Raw genomic sequence first — 14,852 nt, 5'->3', positions numbered from 1 at the left:
AGAGTCCCTTCCATTATAGGTTATTGTAAGATATTGAATTCAGTTCCTGGGCTATACGGTAGGTCCTCACCATTCTTTGAAGTATACATTATTTGTGATTATTTATTTTATGTTTATCTCCCCAATGAAACTACAGGTTCCATCAAGGCAGGTGTTGTGTTCCTTTACTTTATCAGTTTCACACAGAGCAGGCACTCAACAACAGTCACTGCTGGCTGAAGGAGAAAAAGCTGTGTTAACTGTTTTTAACAGGGGACCACAGTGCACCCAAATGTTATTTGCCCAAGTTCACCTGCTAACAAGCAGCAGATCTGGGTCTCTCGAGTTGCCTGAAGCTTTCTGAGAGTAGCCTCTACATCGGGGGCCCTCAAAGGGCTGCCGAGCCTAGGGGTCATCGGTCAGATCTCGTCAAGAACGAGGGGGTCAGCTCCAGTCCCTAAGTAATCACTCCTCGTAACAGTGGTACAGGGGAATCACTTTTGCAGACGGCATCACGGCACTGAGACCTCCTTGATCTTCAACCTCTTGGGAAGCAGGCGAAAAGATGCCGGGCTGGACCCTGAAGCGGGTGAACTGTCCAAGCGGATGCAGCCGAGAAGCGGAACCATGGCTCATGACAACTCCAGCTGGGATTTCACCTTGCAATGGAAGCAGCATTTTTAGTGTTTCAAAAATGGAAAAGACATTCAACGTGTCAAGGTGTCGGAAATTGTGAATTCAAATCGAGGCATCGTGCACAACCAGTTCACACCCGTTCAAGGGGAAAGCTTCGAGGTGGCGATGCTCTAAGTACTCCCTCCTGCAGAAGAGCAGGAGGACCAAGAGGAGTAACAGGAGGGGCCCATCGTCCGATCCAGTTGAATACGAGGACTGGCTCCTGAAAAGGGAGGTGGGAGAAGGGCCAGGCCTGTATTACCCCTGCCTTTTCGGCAGCACAGGTTCTCGGGGCCTGGCCCAGCCACCGCTGAGGCTCGGGCGGCTCTTCCTAGAGGCCTCCCCCCGCTCCTGACAGGTTCCAGGTGGAAGTGCTAGCACAGGACTCCAACACACAGGAGCCACGAATCCCAACTCTGGGCCGCGACTCAGTGTCCAGGCAGGCCCCGGGCAGGAGGCCACGGCCAGGGGGACGGAGGTCTCCGGTTTCCGTGGAGACAAAGGAGCAGGAGAAGAGCACAGTCTCAGCCCGGGGACTCGAGCAGTCCCGGTGACACCGCTCTCTGGAAAGGCAGACAGCAGACAACCACAGAAAGAGGCGGCACATGAGCGCTGCCTGGTCGGCGGAAGCCCTTCAGTTTGTACAGATGATGAGGCTGAAGTGCAACGTGCTCCAGGCCGCGCGGCTCCTACCCGGTGGAACCACATCTGGAGTCACAGCCGTGCTCCTCTTCCTCTCGGGGCGAGGACAGGAGCCGCCCACGCTCAGGGCGACACGAGCCAGTTCGGATGCACGTCTCGCCTACCCGGCCCGTGTGACCGGGGAGTCTGCTGGGACGACTGGACGCCTGCAGGCTGGAGCAAAGCTAAAGACGCGGCGGGCAGAGGAGCGGGCAGCCGGGGAGAGCAGCGTCAGCGGAGCTGGGCTGGGGTCGGCGAGACGAATGGGCACAGGGCTCTGCTGCGGCCCTTCTAACGAGAGCTGTGCTTTCTGAACATCTGCCATCCTGCGCTGGACGCAGGACGTCATGCTTTGGTTTACTCACCACGTCCATGTGTGTGGAAACACTCTGTAGCATTCATGTGCGGGTCCCTGAAGTCTGAAAACGCTCACTTACCGAGAAGAGCCCAAGACTTTCAACTACTTCTTCACCCCTTTCCGCTGCCTCTTTTCGTCTCTGCACTTTGCTGCATTTAGCTGAGTGGCTGTCCCTTCCTACCAGGTTACCAAGGCGTCCCTGAGACGAAGCTGCCCATTTGCTCAAGGACGGTCAAGTGCCTTTGACAGGTGCCAAAATTCTGCTGTTGCTGCAAACTGTGCAGAATGACAACAAAAGCTACAATGTTGGTTTAAAACGACAGTTTCATGCTGGTCTCCTGGAGATGCGCATTGATGGAAACTGATTTCATCCAAACCTGATTCAGCGTGTGTGTGTGTGTGTGTGTGTGTGTGTTTACACCAGCCAAGGGACAGTAGCTGCTACATTTGTGGAATTTCCAGTCATTAGGCTGACCTCGGGGCAGGCAAGGGATCCAGGGTGCGCTCGTAATTGAGCCCACAGCCGCGTCGAAGGCGGTGGGCTGGATCGTGTGTGTTCGCCTGCATTTACTCTCAAGAAAATGCTCTAACTTAAATCCCTATTACCACCCCCCCCCAAGATGCTTCTCTGTGGGGTCCAGTCTGGAAGCAACAGCAATCCCCTCAGAGGCTTCATTTGCCCGGTTTGGGGCTCACAAGGAAGAAGGCGCTCCCAGACGTGACAATCGCCATGCCCACCCTCTCTCACGCCACCACAGCGGCTGAGACCACAATTCCAAGCCCTTTGCCTGCAAACACACGATTTCTCCAGTCACCGCCACTCTGTTTGCCTCTGTCATTAACGTCTCTTACCAAAGTCTTCAAAGCCCTGGGGGGGGGGGGCTGTGACGGAGCACCTCCACTCTCGGTGCCGCTGGAAACCTGACGCTCTGGTTCCCATGATCCAGGCGGACTCATCACTAACCAGGCAAACGCGCTTTCTCAGAAGGAACTGCGAGCTCCACCAGCCCAAACGCCCATGTGATGGGCACACCACCCAAGGTGCTGCTGAAAGGAGGTGCCTGGGGGAGAAAATGACATTTCCTGCAGGCCTTCTTCCATAAAGGCCAGGTTTCCACCTGTTCAGTGTTGCAGAAGTGCAAAGATAACATGGTGAAAGCAGGGATTTTCAAGGCCTTCGGGTCTGAGAATGACGTGAACATTATAACTGTTTTAACACATTCTGTTTCGACACATCCCGGGGTTCTTTTAACAACAACAACAGGGTGTTCTGAGGTTCCATCCTTATCCCCAGAGCGCCCGAGGCCAAATCCTGACGCTGGACCCCGAGGCAGAGCTCAGGTCCCCTGGAGGCTGCACGTGGGAAGACGCAGGCGCACGACCCCTCCCCATGCAAGCGGCTCAGGGTGCACCGCCACCACCGCCACCGCCGCCAAATCTCTTCTCCAAAGACTAAAAAGAGGCAAGTTCAGACGGAAACTATGCTTTCCCATCTTGGTCAATGTAACCAGCCCTGAACTGGCTAGAATGTCACCAAAGAAGGGGAGGTGGGACCAGCTCCTAGCAGATGGTGAAGGTGACATGCTTCCTCCTCCTCCTGGACCCAGTTAAGCTTTTTGACGCTGGGGTTGGACGGACAGGGGTCCAAAGAGCCAGGACATCAGCACTGCAGAGAGTGAGCCCCAGCAAGTGGACGTCATGTGGGCTCTGACCGCAGAGAGAAACATTTGGGGACTTGGCCGCGGCTCTGAGGACCACTGGCCGGAGGGCGTGACCCTCTGGAACTTGGGTAAAGAGACTGAGCAGTGCAGTCTGGTTGAAAGCAGATACAGTGGGGTTTCACACCGTTTACTATGATTCAGAGTAAGAAACGTACTTTCTATTCCTAATTAACACATACACAAATGCAAATGTATCAAGCAAAAGGTGTCATGAAACAGTACTGATCCTGTGCTGCCAGGGACGCTGACATGTTCTTTCTATCAAAAATGAAAGGGCTGGACAGGACCCACTCAATGGTATCATGACCCCACGACAGTGGGTGGAGAGCAGCAATTTGAAGATGCACATGTGTGTGCACGTGAGCGCGTGCACACACACACACGCACAATTATACTAAAAGCTTTCTTAAAGCTGTGCTCTACTCCGAGTTAAACTGCTTATCTACACAGAGTGGCTGAGGGAATCTGGGAGATTAGGGGAGGCCTAGAGCATTAGAGATGTTTGGTTTGGGAGTAACAGAGAAAAGCTTAGAAATCAGTGCCCTTTTTGACTGGGGCCCCCATCTCCCAACAGCGCATCTTGCAGGGAAAGCGGAGCCAGAGGCCAGGAGCCCTGATGCGGGGCTAGGACAGCACACGCAGGTTAAAAGCAAAGCAAAAATGGCTTGAGCACCTCAAATACAGCCCTAGATTTGAAGTTCCGCACCTAAAACGCTTGAACTGAAAAACAGGTCTACATCACAAGCGGCCTAAAACAGGATCCAAGGCCAAGCTTCAGTTACATTACTCTTTCTTCATAAAATGAAAGTTTTTTTATGACTCCAAAAATTCAAATAAAATGGATGTATTTTTCTTCTATTTTTATCTTGTAACTGCACCAAGATTATTTAACAAATGCTAAGTTTTTGAATCATTTCAGGCTAAAAAGGTCTAAGTTTACCACAAGCATGTCTCTAAGTTCAAAAGAAGTCATCACATCAATGTCTTACTGTGGGTGCGCAGCTCACCATAGAAAGGCTGCATTTCCATGGGTATCTTTTACTTTTTTGTGTTTACTTAGAAAAAATAACTGTTTGCAGTTTTGGAAGATGAAAATCAAAAATCTGGGACACGAAATTCCAATTACGGCGTGGGAAGGAGACGGGCACGCAGGCTGGGAGGGTTTACAGGAAAGGGGTGCTGTGCAAAGCGAAGGCTTTGGAGTAGGAAACGCACCCCAGCACAGACCCGGACCCCTCCTCTCCTTTCTCTGAGCCACCGACTGACGGTTGCCACCGAAACCCAGCTGGCAGACACCAATGACACTGGTGCGTGACGCTAGAAATCACGTGGCCTTGGAATCTTATGCTCTTTCCGTGGCTTTTACTTAAAGTTTTCTATGGGGGAGTTCCCGTCGTGGCTCAGCTGTTCATGAACCTGATTAGTACCCATGAGGACGCAGGTTTGATCCCTGGCCTCGCTCAGTGGGTTAAGGATCTGGTGTTGCTGTGTGCCGTGGTGTAGGTCACAGATGCAGCTCAGATCTGGCGTGGCTGTGGTGTAGATTGGCAGCTGCAGCTCTGATTCAACCCCTAGGCTGGGAACCTCCATATGCTGCAGGTGCGGCCCTAAAAAGACAGAAAAACAAAAGTTTTCTATGGGAAATATTTCTTATCGAATTACTCAGCTATGTAAATGGCCAAGGACGCAGAGATCTTGAAACAGAGTTAGCAAACTCAACTTCCTCTCATGATGGATTACCATTAGCAAGGCATGAGTTTAAGGGACTGGTTAATTAAGTAGACAAGTCTTGGGTTGAATAAAATCCTGTGTATTTTATTCATCAAACCCCGGTCCCATCTGGCGAATGCGAGTTATCGTAATCCCCCAGCCTCTTCCCCTTCCTGCTGTCCCTTTCCCACCGGCCCTTCCCACCCGACACACCTGAGTTCCCAAAGGAAGGCACAGCATCTCCACGCTGGAGAGATACTAGATCTTATCACCACGAGAGTCAAAATCAGGGTCCCCTAACACCTAGGACCGTGCTGTATGCCCACCACGCTGCCTTCCGCAGCTTATACAAACTTCAGCCCGTGGCTACAAACGCACGCTCGGTTTAGGCTGTGCGTGATCTACGCTGGTGTGAGACGCGGCGGTGTCTTCCGCCAAGATGGGAAGGTCTGCGAGTAAAAACACACTTCGACAACAAATAGGAAGGCGTTTTCCGTTACCGCTATTTCATGGATCATATCATATCCACTCTACGTCGCGGATTCCAGGTTTGCTTGACGCATCCCAATGTGTATTTTGGGCCAAAGGGAAAAAATTACTGCCCGGCCAAATGACATTCTAGCAGCCTCAGAAGTGCGTCTCAGACTTGGGAGGACGATAACGTTCCCAAACCGTGCGAGTCAGGAGTCCTGGAAAGAGTGTCACATGGGAACGTGTGGCAGGAGAAACGGCAGTGAGAAGTGAGGTGCCAGGCAGTCAAATCTGTCCGGCCCCCACGGGAAATGTGGTTGAGGGTCTGGTTCTCCTGGTGGCCCTGGACCTGGGGGCCCCAAATCTCAGCGATGTGGGGGCGCTGGCGGGCTGCTCTCGCTCCGGCCCTTCCGTCACCAGCGAGGTGCGTGTGCTCGGCCGCCCCTGTCCAGTCGCACAGTCCCCGCAGAAGGCTACCCTCTCGGCCTGCCCTGGGTACTTCGAACTCCGTAATCACTTCTGAGAAGTGATCACTTCCTGGCAGGGGTCGGACCCACCTCCTGGAGGTTCCGTGGCCCCAGACCCGGCTCTGTCATAAAACCTGTCCCCTTGCTCTGCGCGTGTCCGCCCCCGGTCTGCTCCCTGGCTGGACGGCGAGGTCCTCGTGGGCCACGGGGCTGAGTCGCCCCCGTCTCCCCAGCCCAAACACGGGGTAGGGCGTGTGGCAGAGGGGTGCTGAGTGCACACACTTACTGCACGAGGGAGGCAATCGTCGTGCCTTCCCCTTCAAAAGCACCACCATTTTTAATGCAGGCATGGTGCTCAAAATTACAGCCAGAAGCCAATTAGAAAACCTTAATATTTTTTAAACAAAATAAGAACAAAGGCATCAGGGCAGACGTGTTTTTAATGAAGTCAAAGGTTTCCTCACACATATTCAAACCCAGCAGAGCACCGGGATGTATTTATCTTCACCGGGAAGGCAATTCACCCCACAAGCCACCCAACTACAAAAGCAGACTTAAAAGTCAGCCTCGTCCACACGGAGCTGCTGGCTGAAATTAAACCAACCCTGCACTCTCATGCGCTCCCATCTGCACGCTCCCCTGCGCTCATTTCTCTGCAGCGCGTGCTTGGAAGACCCGGACCAGGAGCAGGCGTCCCAAGCCTCGGGATCCGGGCCTCTCTGGCGACCCTGCTGCTGTGTGAGCATCAGGTCGGGGAGACGATGTGCGTCACGGCCGTGGTGGACGGTGACGACAACGGAGACCAGGGCGCCGTTATCACAGGCACACATCTTAAGACGGGTCTGGTGTTTGAGATCACTCCCGTTTATCCAGCCGATGTTTAGAGATGAGTCTGAGGACTCTGACAGATGTCACGCTCAGCATCAGTCTAGTGAGAGGCACAAGAGCCAGCCTCCAAGGTCGGGGGATTTCGAGGGAACATGTGTTTCAGTAAATAAGCATTTCTCTCCCATCTGGGGCGGACAAGTACTGTGCTCCGTAGAAGACAGAGACGAAAGCTTCCCCTCTCTCATTAAGATTTCAGCTATTTTGTCTCTAATTGTGATACCTCTTGATGAGGGAATGAACTCTGCCACATGCCCAGGTCTCTGGTCGGAAAACGAAGCTTTCTGAGGTGGTTACAGATTTTAACAGCAAATGTCAGAAAATAAATACGAACCATCACTCGTTTTTAAAACATGCACCTCCAAATTTATACTGAGGTTCATAAGAGGCCATGAATAATTTACTTATGATACAAAGACAGTGGAAAATAGATCTGTTTAACAGTCTTAAGTAGATTTTTCTGCGTGGTGGTTTATATTAATGATTGGATACCCACTGTTACTCTGATAAAGCTAATTTTGAAGAAATCTGAGCTCAAAAAGAATTCAAAAACACGCAAAAGCAATTTTCCCGGACATCTAAATTATAAGGGATCCATCCCTGCCTTCTTAGTCTTCCTCTAACGATTCGCTAAGGATTCCGGGGATCTCTGCCGAAAGCCCATTTTCAGCTGAGCGCATCTAACAGTAGCCACGCCCTGCTCTTCATTGCGTTATTTTCAAGGCTTTCAAGACCAACTGCATGGGAGCAGATTACTGGATGCAAACCAGTTTCCAAGACTCGCATTACCCTCCAAACATTTCATGCCAAGGCCACGCAGAAGAGCCGGAAAAGAAACACCCTGCAAGGGAACAGCTGTTCCAACCAGCTGGAGGTGACCGTTTATCAAGAACCGATCAACGGCGGCCGTGCACACCCCGTCCAGCCTGCTGAGGGGCAGGGCCTTTCTAATTACGCTTTGGGGCAGTTTCCTCACCTGCAGCTACACAGAAGCTGGAGGAAATGTGTGTGAAAAAGCGACCACCCAGTCTGCTGGTAAACGAGACACGATGACACATGAACTGTGCCTGGGCAAGTCGAGGCTTTCGTGTCAACGACGGAATTATTTTTTAATAATTCTTCTGAACTGAAGACAACCTGCTCTCGTTGAGGAGAGGAGGGAAGTAAAGTGATTCGCTTAGTTAACACCCAAGTTACACTGCATATTGTTAAAGTGTAGAACGAAATTCAGGCAGTTATTTTATATTGATTCAATGATGTGCTATGATTAACCACAAGTGGCAACAAGCACTTCAAGTGAAAATGACCTTCGTACTTTCAGGAGAAGCTCTGTTCTGCCCCTTACTGGCTGTGGGTGACTTTGGAGAAGTTATTGAACCTGGTCACCAGAGCCTCGGCTCCTTAGCTTCTAAATACAGCTCATGATACATCTTTGGGGATACACACACACACACACACACACACACACACCCCTAAGCTGGCACACATGGGCTGCTCGTTAGACACGGTCTAGTCATCAGATGCTCGTCTTGCCTCTGGCATCAGTATAATTAGGCTCTTCCCTAACAAAAGGATAAACCCAGGCCAATTTGCTCTCCTCTTCCGTCTATGCCCCGATATTTCTACCTGAGAGACTCGGCAGCGACGTGTGCTAGGCCTGCCTTGCTCCGAAGAGGTCGCTCACAGTGCAGATGCTCCAGGCAAACCAACGGAGGCCACCACCCCTTCGCGAGCCTGGGTCTGCGTGGTGCTTCCCCAGATGGAATACTGCCCATGCTGATGCTCGGGGCGAGGAGGGTTAAAGGGCGCTGAGAGATGGGCAAACAGGCACAAGGTTTATTTCACAATGTTCCTTAAGCAAGCTTTGGCAGTTAATCATTTATTTAGCACCAAAAACCTTCTGGGAAACAAACTCAAGGAAATGGCCTTCACAGCCGCTGCCTCGGGGGATGGGAACAGGTGGCAGGTGCGAGGTGACGTGAGGGCGAGGCTTCCTTTCACCGAGGCCCTCCTGTACCTCTTGACCGTGGTACTGCGGGCGTGTATCCCAAAGACAAAAACTTAGCTTTTTAAAAGCCCAATCCTCACACCCTGTCAACGTGCCTTACTTCGGCTTTTAGGTACTTGTTTACTGGACTTCGACACGGGGAAGGTGACATGTTTTCCCCTACAGTGTAGGCTGCACTCATTTAAAATACGACTGGCTTCTCCAGGCTAATGTGTTTGTCTTCAAAAGATTAAACATCTTAAAACATGCAAAGTCCTAAAGACACAGAGTTATTAGACAAGCAGCGTTATTTGCTGCCTTTCTGCATAGAGTTTTCTTCACTCAAGCCTGAGCTTCCTGCAGACACAGTCTGCACTTCATTCATCTTTCGAGGCCCCACTACAGCAAACGCTGGGCTTTCACAGAAGGGTTCCTTTCTTGAGTGTGGTTCTCAGCCCTTTCTTCTAAGGAAGAAAAGGCATTAAATGCAACATGTTTTGATTAAGAAGAGACTTCTTGGGATTTTAAAACAAAACAACAACAAGAGACAGAGGCAAGGGAAGAGAGAGGGAGAGAAAAAGTTATAAATCCCCTACAGTTGTGATGCAACTGGGGACGCCGATTGGAAATGCTTGCAAAACACCAAATACGTCCTAAGTGGGGAGAACGAAGTTTGGCCTAAAATCACGGACGAAATCGGTCCAACAAAGTGTTTGCTGCACGACTACTGTGTTCAAGACCCAGGGGACAAAATGCTGAACAACGCAGATATGATTCTCGCCTTTACAGTTTTCATAACCGTGGGGACAGAAAGGTAAGCAGGCAATTACCATGTGGTATGATAAATACCATAGAAGGGGTCCAGAGGCGCTCATTAAACGAGAACCAATCTTGTGCTTGGAAAGGTGACGCATGTTTAATATCACGACAGTTGAGACTAGAGCTTCAGAGCCCTGCAAATCTGAGTTCACACCCTGGTTCCACTGGCTCTACTCTACAAGCCTGGCCAGTTTATTAATCTCTCAAAGCCTTCATCAATGTTTAAACAGGAATAATGATTGCAATGAGCTCAAAGAGTTGATGTGAGCATTCAATGAAATGCATGTCATAAACTCGGCACAATGTCTGGCAAATGGCAAGCACGCAATAAGGATTAGCTAATGCTATTAATGGAAACAGTAAGCTGAGAGCTGAAGCATGAACAGGAACAGCCAGGTAAAGAGCAGGAGAGGAAAGAGGCAAAGTGTCTCAGGCAGAGGAGGAAGGCGTACCCATAAAAGCAACAGTACAGGGAGCTTGAGAAAAGAACCTGGCTCGAGCCAAGGGTGCGGAGGCACCTGGGGTGGGGTCAGAGGTGCACCTGAAGCTGGAAAGGCAAGCAGAACCCACGCAGTGGGTCTGTCAAGCTCGGTGGAGGCCCCTCTAGAATTTTCATCAGAGGAGGGACGTGATCAGATTGGAGTTTAGAAGAACCAGCTTACAGTGTCGGAATGGAATGGAGAGGGAAGAGACAGGAGGCAAGAAAATCAGTGTTAATAATTTTAAAATAATACCTTGGCAGTTGTAGAATTTCATTTAGGGAGATAGGTGTCACGTGAGATATGTATCAAACAATCCAGGACGGCCCTGAAGTACTGATTATCGGCATAGTGATATGAACAATCATTTCATTAATTCCTGTGTCCATTCATGCAGGAAGCATTTATTAACTTCAACTAAGGCAGCAGACTGTGAGATATTTCAGGGAAATCTCTGACGCACCCCAACATGACTGCCTGCACTGCTCTCTCTGTTGGAAGCTCTGGGGATCCAGGTGAGGTGCAGTGGCCAGGGTGGGTGGGGAGAGACCGCACACCAGCAGGAACCTCAGGCTGGGAGACAATGCTACAGAGCAGATTAGGAGGGACCCTAAGGCATGAAGATGAGCCCTTTCGCCCCAGGAAGGAGAAATGTCACTGTCACTGCATCAGGGATCAGTGGACATCTTACTGCTCAAGGAGGAGACCCTCTGTGACCAAGCACTGGGTGATAACCAACACCCACGAAGTGTCCTGGCCTCTACACTTCAGACAGATTCATAAACCCGTTACAACAATTCTATGAAATAGCAACAATTATGTCCACTTTACAGGTTAAGAAAACTGAGGCACAGGACACTCCCCAAGGTCATAGACTTCCATCCAGTCTGATGTTCTTATCCACTATACGGTGTGACCTCTGGCAGTGGGTCACCAGCCTGATATAAGAGTAAAGCTGGGAGTTCCCGCTGTGGCTCGGCAGATTACAAACCCGACTGGGATCCATGAAGACAAAGGTTCAATCCCTGGCCTCGATCAGTGGGTTAAGGATCCGGCATTGCCAGGAACGGTGGTGTAGGGTGCAGACACAGCTTGGATCTGGCATTGCTGTGGCTGTGCTGCAGGCCGCCAGCTGTGGCTCCACTTCAACCTCTAGCCTGGGAACTTCCATACACGGCAGGTGCAGCCCTAAAAAAGAAAAGAAAAAGGAAAAAAAAACAAAACAAAACCCAAGAGTGAAGCTAATTAAAAATGTATGCCTCGAAATCTGAAGGCCAAAATTTGAAAGGTTTTATTACAGGAATAAAATGAAATGGATGATGAAACATACCATGGTCTCTTAGAAGGAAACTGGACTACCCTCATCAAATGAGCACCATTTGAAAGGGTTTGGGGAATCTATTTTACTCTTGTAAGTACACACCACAGCCTTGCCACGTCATCTGGGACACATCAGAAAGTATTCAAACAGGGTGACATGCTTATCGGTTTAAAACAGAGTGGGTTTCTCCACAGACTCAACGACGGGAGGGGAGTGGCAGAGGAGATAAAAGTGCTTGGTTTGCTCTTAGGTGAGGTGGGGGAAGAAAAGCTGATTATCTCAGTGAGAAATAAATCGAACAGGCTTATTCCCTGAGACCAAGTAAAGTTCAGTCAACCGAGTCGTGAAGCGTGTGTGAATAAGCATATTTTAACTCTAAGCTCTATGAGGCACTTCCAGTGAGAACATTATAAAGACAAAATGGGGGGGGGGTCCCTAACCCACCCCATGAAAGAAACCACTGGCTTCTTGCGATGCCACTTGATGCCAACACAGTCTTAAGACTGGGCTCTTATAGACAACGAGAAGAATCCAGTCCGGATGGCGTTTTTAAACCCAGTCTCTCTCTATTCGTGTCTCTTCTCTAACCTACCTTGTGTTTAAAGCAATCACAGCCATTTTTCACAGGCTGCAATATTTTAAAGTAGTCACTACCGCTTGAGAACACAAAAAGCTCTCATTGCTATAAATTGTAAAATATAGAGAATAAAAAAGATGGAATTTGGGAAACAACCGTTTCCAGTTAAACACATGGACACACACACACACACACACACCCAACACCTTGCAGTGAGTCCAGCTTTTCAAAGGCAGCCGCCAGCTCGGCCATGCCCATTCACTTGCCCTGCCTTTCTGTAGCCCTCAGCCTGCACCCCGGAAAGTAACGCGGGAAAGGCCTGCGGGCACCGACGCCCAGCAACTCACCTGGCCGCCCAGCTCCAGCTCCAGCAGGGACTGGGACTGGGGATGCAGGGTCATCCCCCGGCCCCTGGAGTCCTCGCCCTCCTGGAGCAGCAACCCCCCCCCCGCCCCCGCTCCCTGGGAAACAAGCAAGCGGCACCGTCTCGGCAGCTTTTAAATCTTTACAGACAAAAACGCCCGTGAGATGGATTCCCCACCGCACCCACCTGCCCGAGTCGGCACCCCCACCCCCTCCACCCGGGCCTCCCCAAGGCCTCGGAGCCGCGCGGGAGGGCGTGAACAAGCAACGGGCGTCCCGCACACACCCGCCTCTGCTGCGACCTGGAAGTTCCGAACTAGCCCGGGGGCCAGCTCGGCGATTCCCGCCGCCGGCCGGGCGCGGGCGCGGGCGCCGGGGGAGGGCCGGGCGCGCTTCCCCGGCCGCGCCCCTCGCGTCTCCGGGCGGGCGGTTACCTCCTTCCTCCGGCTCGGCGCCCCGGGGCGGGTGATGAGCGCCGTCTCCTCGCACACCACGGCCACGTCCTCCACGAACACGCAGTCGGGGAGGCTCTCGTCGGCCGGCAGCTGCACCACCTGCAGCCCCAGCTTCGCGCCCAGCACGTCCACGTAGAGCTGGTGCTGCCGCTCGGCGCGCGCCAAGTCCACCTCCTCGCCCTGGGTGCTCCTCAGCGCCTGGCGCCCGAGGGACTCGGGCAGCGCCCGCACCACGACGTGGGTGGCCCGGCCGAAGGCGGCGGGGTGGCCGAGCGCGGCCATGGCTGGGGCGGCGCGCGCAGGAGCCGGCAAGCGCCCGGCCGCTCCCCTGGCAGCCGATGAATGCGGTGCGGCGGGAGCCCGGCTCGCGCCCGGGGCCCTGCCCGCGCCACTGAGCATGCCCAGAGCCCGGGCGCGGCCCGCGCGCAGCCCGCGCCCACTCGCGCGCTCGGCCTGCGGCGCCGGGCACGGGGCTGGAGGGGGCGGCCCGGCCGCGGCGAGCGCCGGGGCTGCGGGCGGGGGCGGCGGCCGAGGGGGGACCTCGGCCCGCAGCGCGCGGCCGCCCTCGGGCGCAGGTGCACCGCTGGCGTCGGCCCGAGGCGCTCGCAGAGCCGGCCGCCGTCGAGGCGCAGAGGGTGGGGGGGTTCCTTCGGGGATGTGGGGGCTTTGACCTGACTCCCTACCCTCCTGTTCCCAGGTCGCCCAGCACAGGGTAGCCCTCCCCCGCCCCCCCAGTTCCCAGCGTGGCGTGGGCAGCTGTCCTCGCACCCAGTCTCCGTTACCTTGACTTTGTCTGCAAGGGACCCCTCACCCCACGTAAGACTTGAGATCATCGAGGGAATGCTGTGTCTTCCCCCGTGTGGGAAACGAAGTCCAAGGAGCACCCCCAGAGCAACGGACAGAGAAACCCCCAGTGTTCCAAGGACAGTTGGTTCTGAGGAACAGGGTGATTCTGGCAGGGCCCCTGCAGGCAGGCAGAGGCCTTAAGGATGGGTGGGCGCTCACGCCCGCAGGGGCGGCAGCACGCTTGTCCCTGAGAAGGAGCGCCCCCCCCCCCCCCCGCGCCGCCGCCTTTCCCTCGCACCTGTACTGACCTCGCGGATTTCCCGGGGTATTTGCTTCATGTTTCTTTTCTTCATGCGCCTCGGGAAGTGTCTTTCTCTTCTTAGTGGTATTCAGCTTCTGGTTTTTTTCCCTACCACACACTGCAGAGTAACTAATTCGTGGTTCTGCTCTTTTGGAGAGGAAAACCCACTTCAGGTTGTAGCTCCAGACGAGTGAGTCCCCGTGATAACCTTCCTTCCTCAGTTGTGTAGCACGTTTCTAATTTAAAGACTGATTCGGTCATACAGCATTAGATTTGAATGGCTCTAGAAACCCTCTCATCTAACTTCACCCTCAATGTCCTGGAATTCCCGCTGAAACATCTCTGACAGTCGCCAGATCTGTATTTACCACAACTTTCCAAACCTCACAGAGTGGATTCCACTTTTGCAGCGCTGTAACACTTAACAATGCTGCATTTGGGGCCTAAATCCCACTGGGTCTAGTTCTGCCTCTGGGGTTCCTTCAGGGGACAGCATGCCCCTATCTGGAGACAGTTCTGCTGTTGTTGCTGCTTGACCCCTCCTTCTACCCATCATGCGGACCCACCCTGACCTTGAGCCGGAATCACTAACAAGTAACCAGGGATGCAACATTCTGGCCATCTTCCTTTTGATACACACCAGTCTGCCTGTATCCCTTTTAAATCATGGTATCTGGAATAGAAACAATTCTTCCTGTGTGGTCTGACCAGCACAGACCAAGGGAGGACCCTTATTCCAGATGCTAAGCTTCCATGAACACTGCCTCAGATGGTATTGGCTGTTTTGTGGTCCCGGTCCGAGGCCCAGGCCACAGCC

The 14,852-nt window shown here is 52.7% G+C and overlaps 1 protein-coding gene across 2 annotated transcripts in view; it reads right to left on the bottom strand.

Moving 5' to 3' along the window:
* DDAH1 (dimethylarginine dimethylaminohydrolase 1) overlaps positions 1-13,342 on the bottom strand; it is a 132,230-nt gene extending 118,888 nt beyond the window's left edge. Inside the window, exon 1 of one of the 2 annotated variants that reach the window (XM_021090342.1) lies at positions 12,928-13,342. In XM_021090342.1, coding sequence (XP_020946001.1) covers positions 12,928-13,230 — 303 coding nt within the window. In that variant the 5' untranslated portion in view covers positions 13,231-13,342. Of the gene's footprint in view, positions 1-8,573; positions 8,721-12,927 lie in introns of those variants that run through there. The other variant, XM_013980506.2, reaches the window with a different exon arrangement.

The sequence above is a fragment of the Sus scrofa genome, chromosome 4, assembly GCF_000003025.6.
Source record: "Sus scrofa isolate TJ Tabasco breed Duroc chromosome 4, Sscrofa11.1, whole genome shotgun sequence".
Lineage (NCBI taxonomy): Eukaryota > Metazoa > Chordata > Mammalia > Artiodactyla > Suidae > Sus > Sus scrofa.
Note: the sequence above shows the minus strand (reverse complement) of the source record. Positions and strands in the feature narration are given on the sequence as shown.